We start from the raw sequence: 15,666 nt of genomic DNA, 5'->3' as shown, positions 1-15,666 counted from the left end.
TTGTAAGTGTGCCAAACTCTCTTTAAAGATATCCGCCAGTAACTATGGTTAATGTGGGCATTTTAGTTACCTTTGTTTTGTTCTGTCTTTGAGGGGAAGGGAAGGGGCACTTAAGGTGAAGTTATCTTTTCTTTCTTTAACAAAAGAAGCCCTGACAAAAACCAACTTTGGTATGTTATCAAAAGTTGGTATTGTTTTTGTTGAGTGTTGATGCTGTTCTGTAGACGTTAATTTTGATTAAGTGAGACTGAAAGCAGATGTGATGACTTCTAGGTTATCACTTTGCCAAAACCCTCAAAATGCACAGTTAGATAAGTGGTAGAGAAGAGAAGGTAGAAAAGAGCTGTAAGGGATGAGAGTCTCTAGATTCACATCTGCTTTTCCTTATGTTCTGCTACCAGAAGCAACATGAAAACATTAATTATCCTCTTAAGGGGATACTTAGGTACATACATTCGTATACCCACCTCAGTACTGCATACACAGACATATTTGTGCATATTTGTAAATAGAGGTGTATATAATATGTACTTGGAGGAAACACTTAATCACCTGTATGCCTTGAATACACTTCTGGAGCAGTTCTTCATTTGATGTAACTGACTCTAGTGAGCTGATTTATGTAATTTTGAGATTCTGTTGCTGATGCCTGTTATTATATCCCTCCTACTCCTTTTGTCGATAGATTATTAAAAATGTTGCACTTTTTGAATTGATACCTGGACTTCTAGAGAGTGCATGCATACCCCAGAGACTGAAGATGTCCTGTAGATGCCATATGAGGAGATAGCAATATGAGCACCTGTTAATACCTTATTCAAGAAATCAGAATTTCATTTGTTTCAAAGGTCATTTAAGCTTCTGTGAAGATCATAACCCAGCTCTTTAACTTGGCCTGGAAGCAAAAAGGTAATCAGTGCAGTATGTTTAGGAAGTGCTGATTATAGCGTATTTGTTAATGGTTTAACTCATACAAAGTTCAGCAGAACCTCACAATCACTTCAAAGGCTCTGCATCAGACCTTGATGCCTGTTCTCATGTTTGAATGGAGTTTGCTTCTTCTCCACAGAGGTGAGGTCTCTGTGACCTGAAGGCAAAGTTCTACTCTAGTTATTCATTGTGGTACAGCTGGAGACTCAATCAGACTTCGATTAGGTTCTTTTTGACTCACTGGACTTTGGAAAAGAGTTTTTTTGTCCTGTTACAGCCCTTCAGAGGTCGGAGAACCTGACCTCTGAAATGATAATATGTGTAGCTAATGCAAGGTAATATCTCTGGAGAAGCCACAAACTCTTGCTTCTAAACAGTATCCAGCAGTGGATTTTTGTTCTCCAAAGTTAGATTCCAAGTAATGGCCAAACCTCCAAAAGCTCTGTCAACAGACGCAGTGATTTTTAGTTTTCTTTCAGTAAGCTGTAACATGCCGGACATCAGTGAAGTTAAAAAATTAGAATATCTGGAAGCTGCATGCTGTTATTCCTATTAAAAGCAGGCCTGTGTTAGGTAGGATTTCTCTCACATACCACTGCGTTCAGGGCTAGTCATTAGGAAGGTGGTATTTTGTTACTTTTGTCAGAACTAGTTAAAAAATCTCTGCAGTTGTCATACTGTTTCAGAATTAAAAATTGTGGTTTACTGTAATGCTATTTTCTGATAATGTATCTTTTCATTCCTAGCACATTCCTGGAATGGTTGTTGAAGACTTTGAATCTGTGCTTGGGAAGACCCCTAATAAATGGAAAATAAGCTGTAGAAACTAGTTTAGGCCAAATAGAATAAGGTATTAACAGAACATTTATGCCAGTGTATAATTACATTCCTATTAAATTGTTGACAGAAACCTGTTTGTGGCTGCTAGATATTTATTTTTTGAGTGGGAAAAATCATGTTTTCCAGTTAGGTGATGCTTTTTGTACTGAAGTATTGTGCTGTTTGTGGAGGTATCGGGAAACCACAATAAGTCCTGAAAAATTTTACAAAATAATCCTCATTTCAAAAAAATGCCCAAATAAGAAATAAATTATTTAATGAGTTGTGTTATTGATGTCTGTATATCTAATGCTGTCTGTGAACTTCAGTAAAGGTAAAGCAATTGAACATAAACTTATCATTTAGATTGGTCTGTTTATAATTGAATAACTTTCACTTGAGGTAGCAGCTTGGATCAAATTACTGTAAAGTAAAAGTTAAACTGCTTTGCTTAGTGGGGAATCAGTGCCAAAAGACTTTATGATGGAAAAATGTTTAGATTAACCAAATACACATGCACTAGAAGAGCTTATACATAGTTTTTTCATGCATACTTCCTATCTCCCTAATAAAATCTCAGTATTTCTGTGTCTTATTAAAATGACTGTTAAAATTACCAGGAATACCCTCCATCAGGAGGCTAGACGCAGGAGAAAACATGGCAATGAGTGATGAGGAGAAGGCTGAGGTGCTTAATGCCTTCTTTGCCTCAGTCTTTAATAACAAGATTAGTGGTACTGAGGGAATCCAGCCTCCTCAGCCAGAAGACAGAGACTGGGAGAACGACCCCCCCGCATTCCAGGAGGAGATAGTCAGTGACCTACTGCATCACATAGACATACACAAGTCTATGGGACCGGATGGGATACACCTGAGGGTGCTGAAGGAGCTGGCTGGGGTGCTCACCAAGCTGCTTTCCATCATTTACCAGCAGTCCTGGCTGACCGGGGAGGTCCCGACAGATTGGAAACCGGCCAGTGTGATGCCCATCTATAAGAAGGGTCGGAAGGATGATCCAGGAAATTACAGGCCTGTCAGCTTGACTTCAGTGCCCAGGAAGCTGATGGAGCAGCTCATCCTGAGTACCATCATACAAGACATGTGGGACAACCAAATGATCAGGCCCAGTCAGCATGGGTTTATGAAAGGCAGGTCCTGCTTGACAAACCTGATCTCCTTCTAAGACAGGGTGACAAAAACTGGCTGGATGGCCAAGCCCAAAGACTGGTGGTGAACGGAGTTAAATCCAGTTGGCAGCCGGTCACGAGTGGTGTCCCCCAGGGCTCGGTTTTGGGGCCACTCCTGTTTAACATCTTTATTGATGATCTAGACGAGGGGATCGAGTGCACCCTCAGTAAGTTTGCAGATGACACCAAGTTGGGTGGGAGTGTTGATCTGCTTGAGGGTAGGGAGGCTCTGCAGAGAGATCTGGACAGGCTGGAGCGATGGGCTAAGGCCAGCTGTAGGAGCTTCAATAAGGCCAAATGCCAGGTGCTGCACTTGGGCCACAACAACCCCCAGCAGAGCTACAGGCTTGGGGAGGAGTGGCTGGAGAGCTGCCAGTCAGAGAGGGACCTGGGGGTGTTGATTGACAGCCGGCTGAACAGGAGCCAGCAGTGTGCCCAGGTGGCCAAGAAGGCCAATGGCATCCTAGCTTGCATCAGAAATAACGTGGCCAGCAGGTACAGGGAAGTGATCTTGCCCCTGTACTCGGCACTGGTGAGGCCGCACCTTGATTACTGTGTTCAGTTTTGGGCCCCTCACTACAAAAAGGACATTGAATGACTCAAGCGTGTCCAGAGAAGGGCAACGAAGCTGGAGAAGGGTCTGGAGGACAGGTCTTATGAGGAGCAGCAGAGGGAACTGGGGTTGTTTAGTCTGGAGAAGAGGAGGCTGAGGGGAGACCTCATCGCCCTCTACAGCTACCTGAAAGGAGGTTGCAGAGAGCTGGGGATGAGTCTCTTTAACCAAGTAACAAGCGATAGGACAAGAGGTAATGGCCTCAAGTTGCGCCAGTGAAGGTTTAGACTAGATATTAGGAAGCATTTCTTTACAGAACGGGTTGTTAGGTGTTGGAATGGGCTGCCCAGGGAGGTGGTGGAGTCCCCATCCCTGGAGGTGTTTAAGAGTTGGGTTGACATAGCGCTTAGGGATATGGTGTAGTTGGGATCTGTCAGTATTAGGTTAATGGTTGGACTGGATGATCTTCAAGGTCTTTTCCAACCTAGATTATTCTGTGATTCTGTGAAATTCCTACCATATGTTATATTAAGTCTTAAGTAGTTACTCAGAAGCGATACTGAAACTCCTATACTTCACATTTCTTCTCGCTATAGAAAGCACACTGAAGAATTGTTGCTGTCTCCTGTGTGTGGTTTCAGTTTACATTGGTGACTCCTTACTGGTGAAAAGGTGATACAGGAGATCTTGGTCAAGCATTATACATAGACTTTTCAAGCATTAAAGCTCTCCCTGGTTTAGTAATGCTGTTTTTGCTGACTACTGGAACAATTAGGAATGTAAAGCAAGTAAGGAATAAGTTATGAGTGTAAGCCAAGACATATGGATGTATGGGTCTGAGGAGGTATTTTTCCAGTAAAGTTACGGAAAATTACTGTATTTTTCCGAAGTTCTGAGATCATCTTCTGAAATGTGTGTTCTGCTCCTCCACCCTGTGCTCTCCATCCTCCTGTCTCTCTCAGAGAAAGGGCTTCCAGCTGGAAGAGGTACCACTGGGACTGGAATGAGTTGTCAGATTTATCATGCATTAGAAATAAAGGGAGATGGCATTTTTAGCCAGAGCAGGTGGAGAGGTGCTACTGGCTTGTCAAAGGAGAAATACTTGTTGAAGACAAGTGGGTGAAGATAGGTATTAAATAAAATGATGTTCACATGGGAGACAGGAGAATACACTGACCATGAAAAAACAATGTCTAGAGGTTAAGATGTAATTTCTTACTAGGAGGATGCAATTCTGAAGCACCATTCTGATTTGAGCAAGGTAGACTAACAGTCTACCTATTTTTCAGATGGAAGTAGCTTGGCTGATGAGTGTAGTTACGTGTTGTAGCAAAAGACTTCCCACCGCAGGCCAGGACAGTCTTCTCAGACTTTTCGTCTTCTGGCCAACAGTCCTCACACTCTTCATTTCACAGTCTTTGAATTTACCTATAGTTGCTCTTGGTAACATGGTTATTTGGTTTTATGTGTTTGTCTCTGAAAGATAGTCCATATTTCTGCTGAAGGGAAACTTATGTTTCTTTTATTCTTATATCCCTGAAATTCATCTTCACTGTCTGATCCTGGCAATATTTGCTGGATGGTATAAATAAATCAAGGCCTTTAATTGTCAGTGGGGAACCTCGTGTGAAGAACTTCCACTGGAGAATAACTTTACTACTGGTTTGCAGTAGCAGCCTCTTTGCCAGAAAAAGCCAGCAGAGGGAGGTACTGTTTCATTTGCCAAACAAGGCATGGCATGTCGACTTGTCATCAGGAAGAAATGACTGCTGGGAAGTAATTCTGTAGGGCCTCCACAGTTGGGGCAATCGATTTTGCTGCCTGTCATTCGATGTTCATTGCATGTACCAGTTCTTATGTGGGTGTTTAATTATTGCTATGGTTGCCTGTTCAACCCAAGGCTCTAGCTCCCAGAAGCTCATAAAGATTTGAGTATTTCTGTGTGGCAAAATGAGTTTTAAGGGAGAAGAGAGAAGAGGGTTACTTTTTGGTTTTCTGTTATTTTGAACTTAGTTTGTCTTCTCCTAGTGTTTTTGGAAACCCATAAAATAATTTGAAAGGCCTTCTATATATCACTGCACAATTCATTTGATATATGTTGTAGGGAATACTTAGAGTCACTAATTTGTCCTAGATTTTATATGAATCCAGTTAATTCAGGTCACAGAGAAAGAAACAGAACTGACTAGAAAAGTCAGTTTCAAACATTATCTTGGTATATTGTTGTAAGCTTGTGGCTCATTTATGAGAAGGATGGGAGGTAAAGTAGAACAGGAAAATGCTACTAGAATGTTTAGCTAATGTCCGCTATTAGTGACAATTATTATTAAGATTCCTTAAACGTTGCTTTTTACCATTGTCTTTTCATCTCCAGTGGAAATTCTGAATGCCTCTTTCCTACACAAAAGTGAATGTTTCTGTGAAAATTTCAGCAAAACAAGAGCATTTTCCAGTAATGCAAGAACAGGGAATATGTTCTCTTTCAACTCTTCTTTCATTTGATCAATTGCATCAGAGAGAAAGGAAAAAAAAAAAAGAGTGAAAGATGGTAGTGTCTTCACTAGGGAGGTGTGAAAGCTAGTTTCGGTTTGGGTTAGTTACAGTTGTTTGAAGACTTGCATAAATATGAATCACTTGTGATTTATATTTCATCCAAAGATGACAAGATGGTAGGCTACAGTGTGTTATTCGCATGTAGCTGAGGTACCTCTGATTCATGCTCACAAGTAAGGCTTCAGCTGATCTCACACAACCCATTAAAGGTGTCTGTGGAAATAACATCACTGACTGCAGTCGATATTATCATGCCCCAGTGAGCAAGAAGTGAGCACTGAATAAAGCTGTGTCTTACAGGTAGGCCAAATGGACGAAGGTGGATGCTGACTGATCCCTTTACCATGGTCTCATTTAGGACAGGAGCTGGCAAATGATGGAATTTGATGGCTTGTATTTTTTTTTTTTTTTTCTGTAGCTGTGAAAGATACATTTCATAGGGTTGGATGTGACTTCTTAATAAATATGAAATCCTTGCTTTCTTTTGCGCTCACATAGACCTTAATACCAGCAAGCTGTAAACTATAAGCCACAAGTAGGGGCTCATGTACATAGAATAGTGCCAGTGCTTACTGGAATAACCCTCATCACCTAAATAGCTTTTGTGGAGTCGTTATGGCCCCTGCTGAGGAGTACAGCAAACGAGTAGGGTGTATGGTATTGACTGTAAACTGTTCTAATGTTCTGTCTGCTTTGCTGTAGGTAATAAGCAATGAGAGCAAATAATGCAAGCCAATAGCATGTGGAGAAAAATAATGGGAACTTATTACGGATAAATGTAATTGCACATTTCGTGCTTTGCTTTTTGTAATCAGTCTGTCAAGTCAAACACTAAAATACATTAATTAAACACCATTTTCCCACAGAACTCAGTAACTTGTTAGCAGCCCTTAAAATATTGATACCATTATCCAGGTTGCTCGCAGTCCAGTGTGGATCAGCATTTGGCAGTCGGGTTGAGCAGTGATTGCTTGAATTGATGAACTCGGTGGACTGGCAGTGAGAAGCAGAACGTGCCCCATGGCTGTGCGCTGACTTCTGCCTTACTTCACTGGGACTGTAGCAATTAAGTCAAATCATGCTGAGGAACAGTGTCTCTGTTAACTGCATGGTAACTGTTCAGACTTTGGGCATCTATGGCCTTGTCCATCAAGGACTATGCTTTCGTGGTCTTTTGAAGAGCTTCTTGGCCCTAAGCAAGGGAAAAAAAAACATTACCTTATCTAGCAGACCAGGAGTGTTTAGGTGAGAGGCATGTCATTACTTAGAAAACATACACTGATTTTGATAGCTTTTGTCTAAATTGGTGCCAAACTGAAACCGAAGGTACAGTTAACAATATTTACTAAATGTTTAACTCAGCAAATATCCAGCGAAAGCAAATCTCAAGCCATATTAGTAGGAGTATTTTTTTTTCTTTTGATGTACTTCATTAATGGTTTTGCAGAACCAGGATCTTTACCTGTCTGTATATGTGTGGGCATATCATGAGAATTCAGGAACTTTTATAAAGGTTGTATGTATTACATAGTTAAAGCCACTTTTGACATTTAATTTAGGAGCATCCCAGGGGGGAGCTAAATTCTTATGCAATGGAAAGAGTGAGCTGCCTCTAAAGGGCATCTGACTAGATCATGAAAATAACCTAAGGTATCTGATGTGATACTACCTGCTAAAACCTCACTGTTCCAAATGATACCACACTTGTCTACAACCTCAACCCTCTTCTCCCTATTTTGTCACTTGGTTGTTCTCTTGCTTTTGTTTTGGTGTATGAAAATCTGTCATATTTATCTTTTGATAGATAATGCTTTATTTTGCCTTCAGCTTGTTTTCATATAATCTATTTCATACTGGTTTTGTTAATATTGCTGTACTTAAGATGTATGCTGTCTCCCCAGGGCACTGGCTGTAACTACTTTCCAAGTAATATTGTGTATATAATCCCACTGAATTGCAATTATATCCACCAATCAAAATTCATGACTCTGTACAGTTGCTGCCTTGTAACTACACATTTTGTTCTTCATTATGAAACTTTTGGCAATGTAACTGGCAGCCTGTAATCAGCTGGAGTGCAGGAATTTTGAAGTGCCGGGACTGTGAGAAATAATCTGTGAAGCCACAGTGCAGGTTAGCTTGTTTTGGTGACTGTGGTAGATTCACAGGATAGCAAAAGGTTAATGAGGTGGACATGGAGCAGCCACATGGAATGTGGAAAAACTGATTATTTTTGGAAGTGATACTCAGTCAAAGTTTGGAAATGTGTAGCACCAAGAACAATTTCAGAGATTAAAAAAGCAGATTAATTAATACCAAAGTAGTAATAATTTAGCCAGATAGGAGCTGGGTGACGAGGCATGGGTTTACGGTGGGGTGTGAAGGAGGATAAAGCTTACTCTCCATGTGCCACCAGGCCATTGTAGGGAGAGCCTTTGTGCTCACCCTGCTCTAGACCATCCTCTGGGTGGTAGCTATATACATAATTTAACAATTACTAAGAGATTTAATAAAGATGTAACCACCTTGTTCTACTCTCAGTAGAAGGTGGAAGCAGGTATTTTGCTTCCAAAAGATTAATCTGGGTAGTTTCTTTTTGCCTTTTGGAGGCGGTCAGACTACCTACAGCTGAGTCTTCTCACCTGGTCTTAAACTCTAATTTTAAAATGCTCAAATTAAATTATCTTTATGGTTTTTTGTTTAAGAGATAGAAATGTTCAGTTAAACTAAATGGTCCCCTGGCATTTCTGAGGCTTTATGTGCATGTGCCCTCATGATTTTACAAAGAGCCAAGACAGGCATACAGAGATGGCAGATGCTTTAGTAAGAGGTAAATTGTAGCACAGAACAGAGAGCTGGGCTGGGGCTTTCTTCAGCAGGACAGACTGGCTCATCTTGGTTCCCAAAGAGTTCCCCATGTAAAACTGATCTGCAAGAATGTTAGCATATGAATATTACATCTTATGAACTGATACTCTTGCTGAATAACTTTCCATAACTAATGCTGACACATTGAATGATTTTCGATACTCCTAGTAAAAAAAACTACATCTGAAATGTGATTTTATCAAATAGTTGGTATATTATTAAATCAATGAAGTCAGTTACACATTCCAAACATAATAGTATGTAAATTAAACTAAAAGTTAATTTTACATTTTCCCTGAGCAATGAAACCACGTCCTGATGAATATTGCATTTTGATTTTTTTCTGGTTGATCATACTACATTTTTTTTCTCCTGTTACTTCCCATAAACAGTATGATTTCATAGTGCTGACAACCTATATACTAAATACCACAGTGAAACAGGAAGAACTGTATAATTCTGTAAATACTTACAAATCTCTTTGGTTAATGTGCGTTCAATAACATTAAAATAGCAAATGTTATTAAACCAGGGAAAAAGCACAATGAAAGTTATTAATGTTTGTTTCTTTGCTGCTGTTATGCATGTGCTGCATTATTTTTTCTTTCCTTTAAAAATATTGTTTTATTGAAATAAGACAGGAAGGAAAAAACTACAACATAAAAGTGTAATAGCAATAAAGATATTTGTTTCAGTGCAGTCTCAAATTATGAGAGAGCCTATTTCTTTTTTTGGGCAGTGTTGAGAGTATTGAATGCTGTTCTCTGTTTTCAATTAAACAGCAGCATTAAAGATAAAATAAAAGTTTAAGAATAATAATTTTTCCTTCCTCAGCCACATGTCCTCCCACGTTTTCAAAGTAATATACCCAGAGGAGGAATTTTAAAAATGACCAGCTTTTTTTTACCTGTTTCGCAGAACTGCTATATTGTCCTTCATAATGAGCTACATAATGAATCACTTAGGCGGCCTTTACCTAGAGATCTTTTAGTCCACATTGCCTCACAGGAGCATCGGTCGGGATGGAAAGCGCCTGTCCCCTTGTTGGTGGGTGATTTGTGTTTGAGAAGCCTCAGCTGGCTGCCTGGTTTTTGCTCGTGCTGTACGGTTGCGTTATCACTTCAATGTTGTCAATCTGGGAGGTGGTGGAGTCCCCATCCCTGGAGGTGTTTAAGAGTAGGGTCGACATAGCGCTGAGAGATATGGTGTAGATGGGAACTGGCAGTCCTAGGTTAATGGTTGGACTAGATGATCTTCAAGGTCCTTTCCAACCTAGTTGATTCTGTGATTCTGTAATCTCCTTAGGGCTGGAAGGATCCAAAAATGGCAGTTGTCTGCCTTCAGAGGAGCATCACTAGGCTGTGCTTGTGGTGCCCATAAGAGCTAATGGGCCAAATGGCATCTTTGTGTGGGCTTTGTTGAGAAAGAGTGTTGGCCAGGATGGTCGCCTCCAGGACGGCAGTCCTTCCCCCTCTGTTTCTGGCTCAGGGGTGCTTCTTTCCTTTCTCAACTCTAGGCCAGCATTCCCTGGCTCTCCCAGCTGTAGCCAGTGACTGAGAGTTGTTCAGAGCCCCGGCCGCTGCCATCGAGCTGGGCCCCAGCATTGGTGTTGGTGGCTCTTACTCCCCGCTTCAGCTCCACCTCAGGTCGGAGGCATTCGATGCCAGGCTGCGGGGCAGGCCCTGCTCTCAAGGCAGCCGTGGTGGGCATATGGCTGGAGGGAAAGCTGCCATCTCCTTGCTGTGTCCCCTTGCTGGCAGAGGCCATGCCACTCTGCCAGGCAGGGGCCTGGCTGTCTCCTGCCATGAGGCAGCATGCCTCTCTCCCTCCAAACTCCCTGTGTTTTGGGGGTGAGCTGAGCAGCTGTAACCTCTCCTGTCAGAAACTGGGCCAGATGAACCCCCATATGCATGTTGACCCCTGTGTGCTTGTATCTGCCACTTCATACTGCTTGAGAGAAACTTTCTAGAATTTAAAAGAAGAGTAAAAACCTAAAAATTCTGTACATCTAATAAATCGATCCAGGTTTTGTCCATGCTCCATCCCTCAAAACACCTTAAAACACTTGATTAACTTCAAGTCATCATTAAAAATTCTGCTTTTGCTAGACACTGTAACTGGGGAAATCTTAAGGCAGGGGAGAGCTTTTCTCTTTTGAAAGTAGGAGGGGATGGGTATCCAGATTGGTTTTATCACAGCACTGCCTCAAATCTTTACCCACTGAATCACTGCTACAGCAACATAATATATAATAATATATATTTTAAGTGTCAAGGCTTCTTGTTTAAAGCTTAACTCAGTTTTAAATCCCTGTGGAAAGGGAAGGCCTTTAAAATACTTAATAAATTCTAATCTTAATCATATTCATCATTATTAAAATTTTAAATAGGTTGAAATACTTAAGGTAGGTGAAATGAAAAAAATAATAAAGGGCATGAAACACACTGGAGAAATGGAAGAATAATTGCTAAAGATTAAGAAATCTAAAATGGCCAAACATGAAGAAGCCTTAGTTTTCAGTAAGCATTTATTTAAAAGTTTTGCAATAGCTTAATAATATAAAAGGAGATTTTAAAAATGAATGTTAAGTGCAGCAGAGTGGCAAGAAATATTTAAATACATTAAAACTTAAACTAGTCCTGTCTTTGGACTTCAAGCATGATTTAGGCCTTGTGAGTTCTTGAGAGAGTTGGTCCATTTGTCAGCAAGGAGGCAACACTACTATTGTTGTTGCTATTAATAATAATAATTATCATTGTGGTAATAGTCGTTTTCATAAGTAGTGCCAAGGAGTAACACAAGGTACTGTGGCCAAAGACACCGGCTTGCTCAGTCTTGTACAGGCAGAACAAAAAGATTTTTTCCTTCCAAAGAATGTGTAATCTAAACATGAAAGGAAAATATTTTGGTTTTAGTTAAAAATTATAAAGATACAATCAAAATGTTGTTTTCTTGTATCCTTTTTTTTTCTGCTAGTGAATGAAAGATGCCTTGCTGTGAATATTGCCTGACTATTGGAACGTATTTGAGAAGCATTTTTCAAGAGCTGTAGAGACTTCTAAGTCAGGCAGAGAAATATCATACCCCAGGAAGTTTTGGGAAATTGCCTTTTTGTGTGGTGTACTGCACTAGGGGTGTTTGAATGGGGCACTTCACAATGTAGTTTGTGAGAGAAAATGGAATTAAATATTTAAAAAATTGAATCTAGTAATTTTATTTTTGTTTTAGGGATTACTTATCTTGACCATGCCGGTTCAGCACTTTTCCCAGAGAGTCTACTTAAAGCTTTTACTGATGACCTCAGAAACAACGTTTATGGTAAGTGCAAAACAACGTTCCCATTAGTCTTCTCAAGTTTCCATCTAAATAGATCAAAACTGTGCTTCTTGAGTTGTTAGAAGAGTACTTCTGCGGGTTTTTTAACACTGCTATAGAGTAGTTGGAGGACCACTGATTTTACAAAGGAGTCATAGTCCCTTTGTGTCACCCCTAGCCTTGTTTTTTGGTGGCCATGGACATGTCTGTGTTGTTGAAGAAGAAAAATCAAAGGGAGCATGACTGTCGCCCCTGGGTTAGGGCACCTTGCTGGGGATAAACAAATACAATGTAGCTCTGAGCACTGTTTGTTCAGTCTGGTTTTTTCCCCACACAAAATGCAAAACCAATTTCTTATGCAAGGACCAGAATCCAGAACCACCCCCCTTCTCAGTGAGAGTCGTCACAGGGAGCTTATACTGTGGATCAGTGTAAGCACTTTATTTAGAAGAAAGCTTAGCTCAAAGATCCCAAGTGAATTTGGGCAGGGTGTAGGTACTATACCTCTCCCACACCTTAGACTTTAATGCCTACTCAGAAAAAAGGATGTACATTGCCAAAGCACTCTTGCACTTAAGAATGTGAGTGAAAATATGTACAGAATTGTGCAATATCTGTGTGGAGATTTAGCTATTGCAACTATGGATGTGGGCACTTCAGCACCACCTACAAGTACTTCATGTCCAGATCCTCTACTTAAACCTTTCATCTCTTTTTTAACATTATTATCTAGCTGAGAACCACACACTGAATGCGCTTTTATACAAAGACAACAGCATCCATTGTTTAAGAAATATTGTCACTGTGTGAGACAATTTACATTAGAGTGATTCATGCTCAACCAGAAAAGAAATATACTGTACAGTATTATCTATATATTCTGTAAGTAGTCCACTGATGTAATCAAAATTTCTTATTGTGTGTTACTATCTGTGGGATATGTGTCCTTTTTGCTAGTTTTGTGTCTTTCTTGTGCTCCCTGATACCCAGAGCAGAGTAATTCCTCACTTGGAAACTAGGTACCACTGCTTTAAAAGAAAACCATGTTCACTCAAGCACTGACACACTTGTGCTTATCACCTGGGTGAGCCACATGAGAGTTCTGGGTAGTTTTCATTTTCAATGCACCATTGTATGTCATTTCCCTCTCTTTTGTTTCCTGAATGGTGGTGAGGCCAGGATCGAGAGCATGGATTTAAGTTCCACTATGAAATAGATGTTGTTCTTGATAGGAATAGGGGTTTTTGCTGTTATAACAAGATACGTTGATTTGATTACATTCAAAATCTCCTAATGAGGTGCATGTCAGTGATATTAAAATTCATGTTCTGTCACTACAGCCATTGTAAAGTGAGATGTATGCACTCTGATCTTAGTTATTTCAAACAACATTGGGCTCAACCCTTATAACAAGTACTGTCTGTGGTGGAAAAAAAAATTAATTTGTGAATCAATTGAGTGCTTGTGAATAGAAATAGTAGTGCTGCTGGTTTGGAGCAGATTTGCATAGTACCTATAATGCTTTGGGAGAACAAATTGTATAGTTTTTAATACTGCTTTCATCTAAAATGATAACAAGAGCTCTAGTATGGTCAAAGCTCTCCTTTTTCAGTTACATCTCTGATACTCTGAGGGCAGTAACTTGTATAAAAAGAGTTCATTTAACAGACACAGATGTGAGTGAAGGGGGAGTTTGACTTGCAGGTTTTTTTTATTTTCTTGGTGATAATCCACAGGCCTGAAGAACTGCAGTGTATCTGTTACATGTGTAAATGAGGGAAAGTAATGTAAGTAAGAGAGATTCTCACTTCTAAATCGAGAATATTTGAATTGGAAATTACAGAAATGCCACATCAGACATGAAAAGTCTGAGTATTAGTTTTGGGTTTGAGCTCTAAATTTATTATTCAATACTTTCACTCAATAACTTTCAGCAGGGTGATTTTTAAATTTTAAAAAGAGAATAGCTAATATTTCAGCCTACTGCAAAAACTGTATTAATATAGCAGTTTTTTTCTTGTTCTCTTTCCAAACTGTTTAGGTGTGTTCTTTAAGCATTTACTAATAGGAAAGTGTGCTGTGGCTGTGTGGATATTGCTGTAATCTTTTTTGCACAAGAAGATAAATTCATGACCTTCTTAAGTGCTGTCTTAATTGTTAATACATGCTTGTGCTAAGGTGGCTACTAATTTTGCTATAAAATTTATATTTTTATGAGCTAGTTGAATTTCAGACACTAAAGAAACCAGGGTTAGTCCTGGTGTCCAATCATGAATGTCTATTATCTCCAGCTGCTGTCTCTTCTAAATTGCTTCTTAGCTAGTGCGCAGATACATCTATGAATGTGCATTCTGTCTGTAGTTTTTCCTAGTACTTTTGTGCATATGCAGTTGCATTTTCTTTTTAAAGGAACTGTATAAGTATTAGTAAGAGATCCAGCTGAAGTTTCAAGGTCTTTCTTCTGTAACATGTCCCTTCTCTTGACTAACTGCTTTAAGGAGCTTCAGAGCATTGCTGTGAAGTATACGTTAAATCTTTCTTTGTCATCTTTTCAGGCTGGCTTGGTGTAATACTTTCATAAAAGAAAAAATTAATATCAAAATTGTGATTAATGATTAACTTCTCTATCTCTGTTGTCTCCTAGGCAACCCTCATAGTCAGAGTATCAGCAGCAAGCTGACATATGACACAATCGAGCATGTCCGATACAGGTAGAATAATCTTTCTTTCAGATGTTGTATGATGCACTTCATAGTTTTCATTTTGATTAGTCCTGTGCTGTTTTGATGACTTTGCTGTGATGTCATTTTCTGAGGGTCGTCTGTCACATCTAAAGAAAACACCTGACTTTTAAAACACAAGGTACTTGGACAGTAAAGTGATGGACAAAGTCAGTTCTTTTTCTTTCAGATGCCCCAATTCTCAAAGTCCTGTAGTAAATTAATGATGTAATAGAATTCCACAGTTTTAATTAAGATGTAGAAGTTGGAATCTCAAAAGTGATAGTAAGATAGTATGATAAGATAGTAAGGTGGGACTAAGTGCAAGGACATGGTTAAAATTCAGAGGAAATTAAATAGGGCATAATGACTTGTGAGAATTTATAAAAAGCTTATGGGAATGTGTACATTGTTTTACAGCAGGTACTTACTTCTGTTGGAGTAATAAAATACCTTTTAAAGTTGTTTTAGTGTAATTTTTAAGAGCAAAAAGAAAAAGAAGAGGTAAAATTGAGTGTTGGGGCTTCTGGGTATGGACAAGAAAGTGAACTGAATCTTTAAATAAGGGATGCCCTTGAAAGTTCAGGGTAGAGCATACTGAAAGTACACTTCTTGCCATTAGTTTACACCATAAAGAAATATACAACCTAGGTACTTGCTTATTGGTTGTGTTAGGTAACTTGCTATTTTATAAAATGTGTCTTTATTGAAGAATATGCTT

The 15,666-nt window shown here is 39.5% G+C and overlaps 1 protein-coding gene across 3 annotated transcripts in view; it reads left to right on the top strand.

Annotated features, from left to right (window-relative positions):
• Nucleotides 1-15,666, top strand: part of MOCOS (molybdenum cofactor sulfurase) — a 231,180-nt gene that overhangs the window by 15,495 nt on the left and 200,019 nt on the right. For 2 of the 3 annotated variants that reach the window (XR_012629746.1, XM_074875541.1), the window contains exons 2-3: nt 12,139-12,228; nt 14,870-14,936. Coding sequence is in view for 1 of the 3 variants with exons in the window: in XM_074875541.1 (XP_074731642.1) it covers nt 12,139-12,228; nt 14,870-14,936 (157 nt within the window). In the remaining 2 variants the exon portion in view is untranslated. Of the gene's footprint in view, nt 1-12,138; nt 12,229-14,869; nt 14,937-15,666 lie in introns of those variants that run through there. The other variant, XM_074875555.1, reaches the window with a different exon arrangement.

The sequence above is a fragment of the Strix uralensis genome, chromosome 1 (assembly GCF_047716275.1).
Source record: "Strix uralensis isolate ZFMK-TIS-50842 chromosome 1, bStrUra1, whole genome shotgun sequence".
Classification (NCBI taxonomy): Eukaryota; Metazoa; Chordata; class Aves; order Strigiformes; family Strigidae; genus Strix; species Strix uralensis.
The sequence above is the reverse complement of the archived record's forward strand: the minus strand, read 5'-3'. Positions and strand labels throughout refer to the sequence as shown.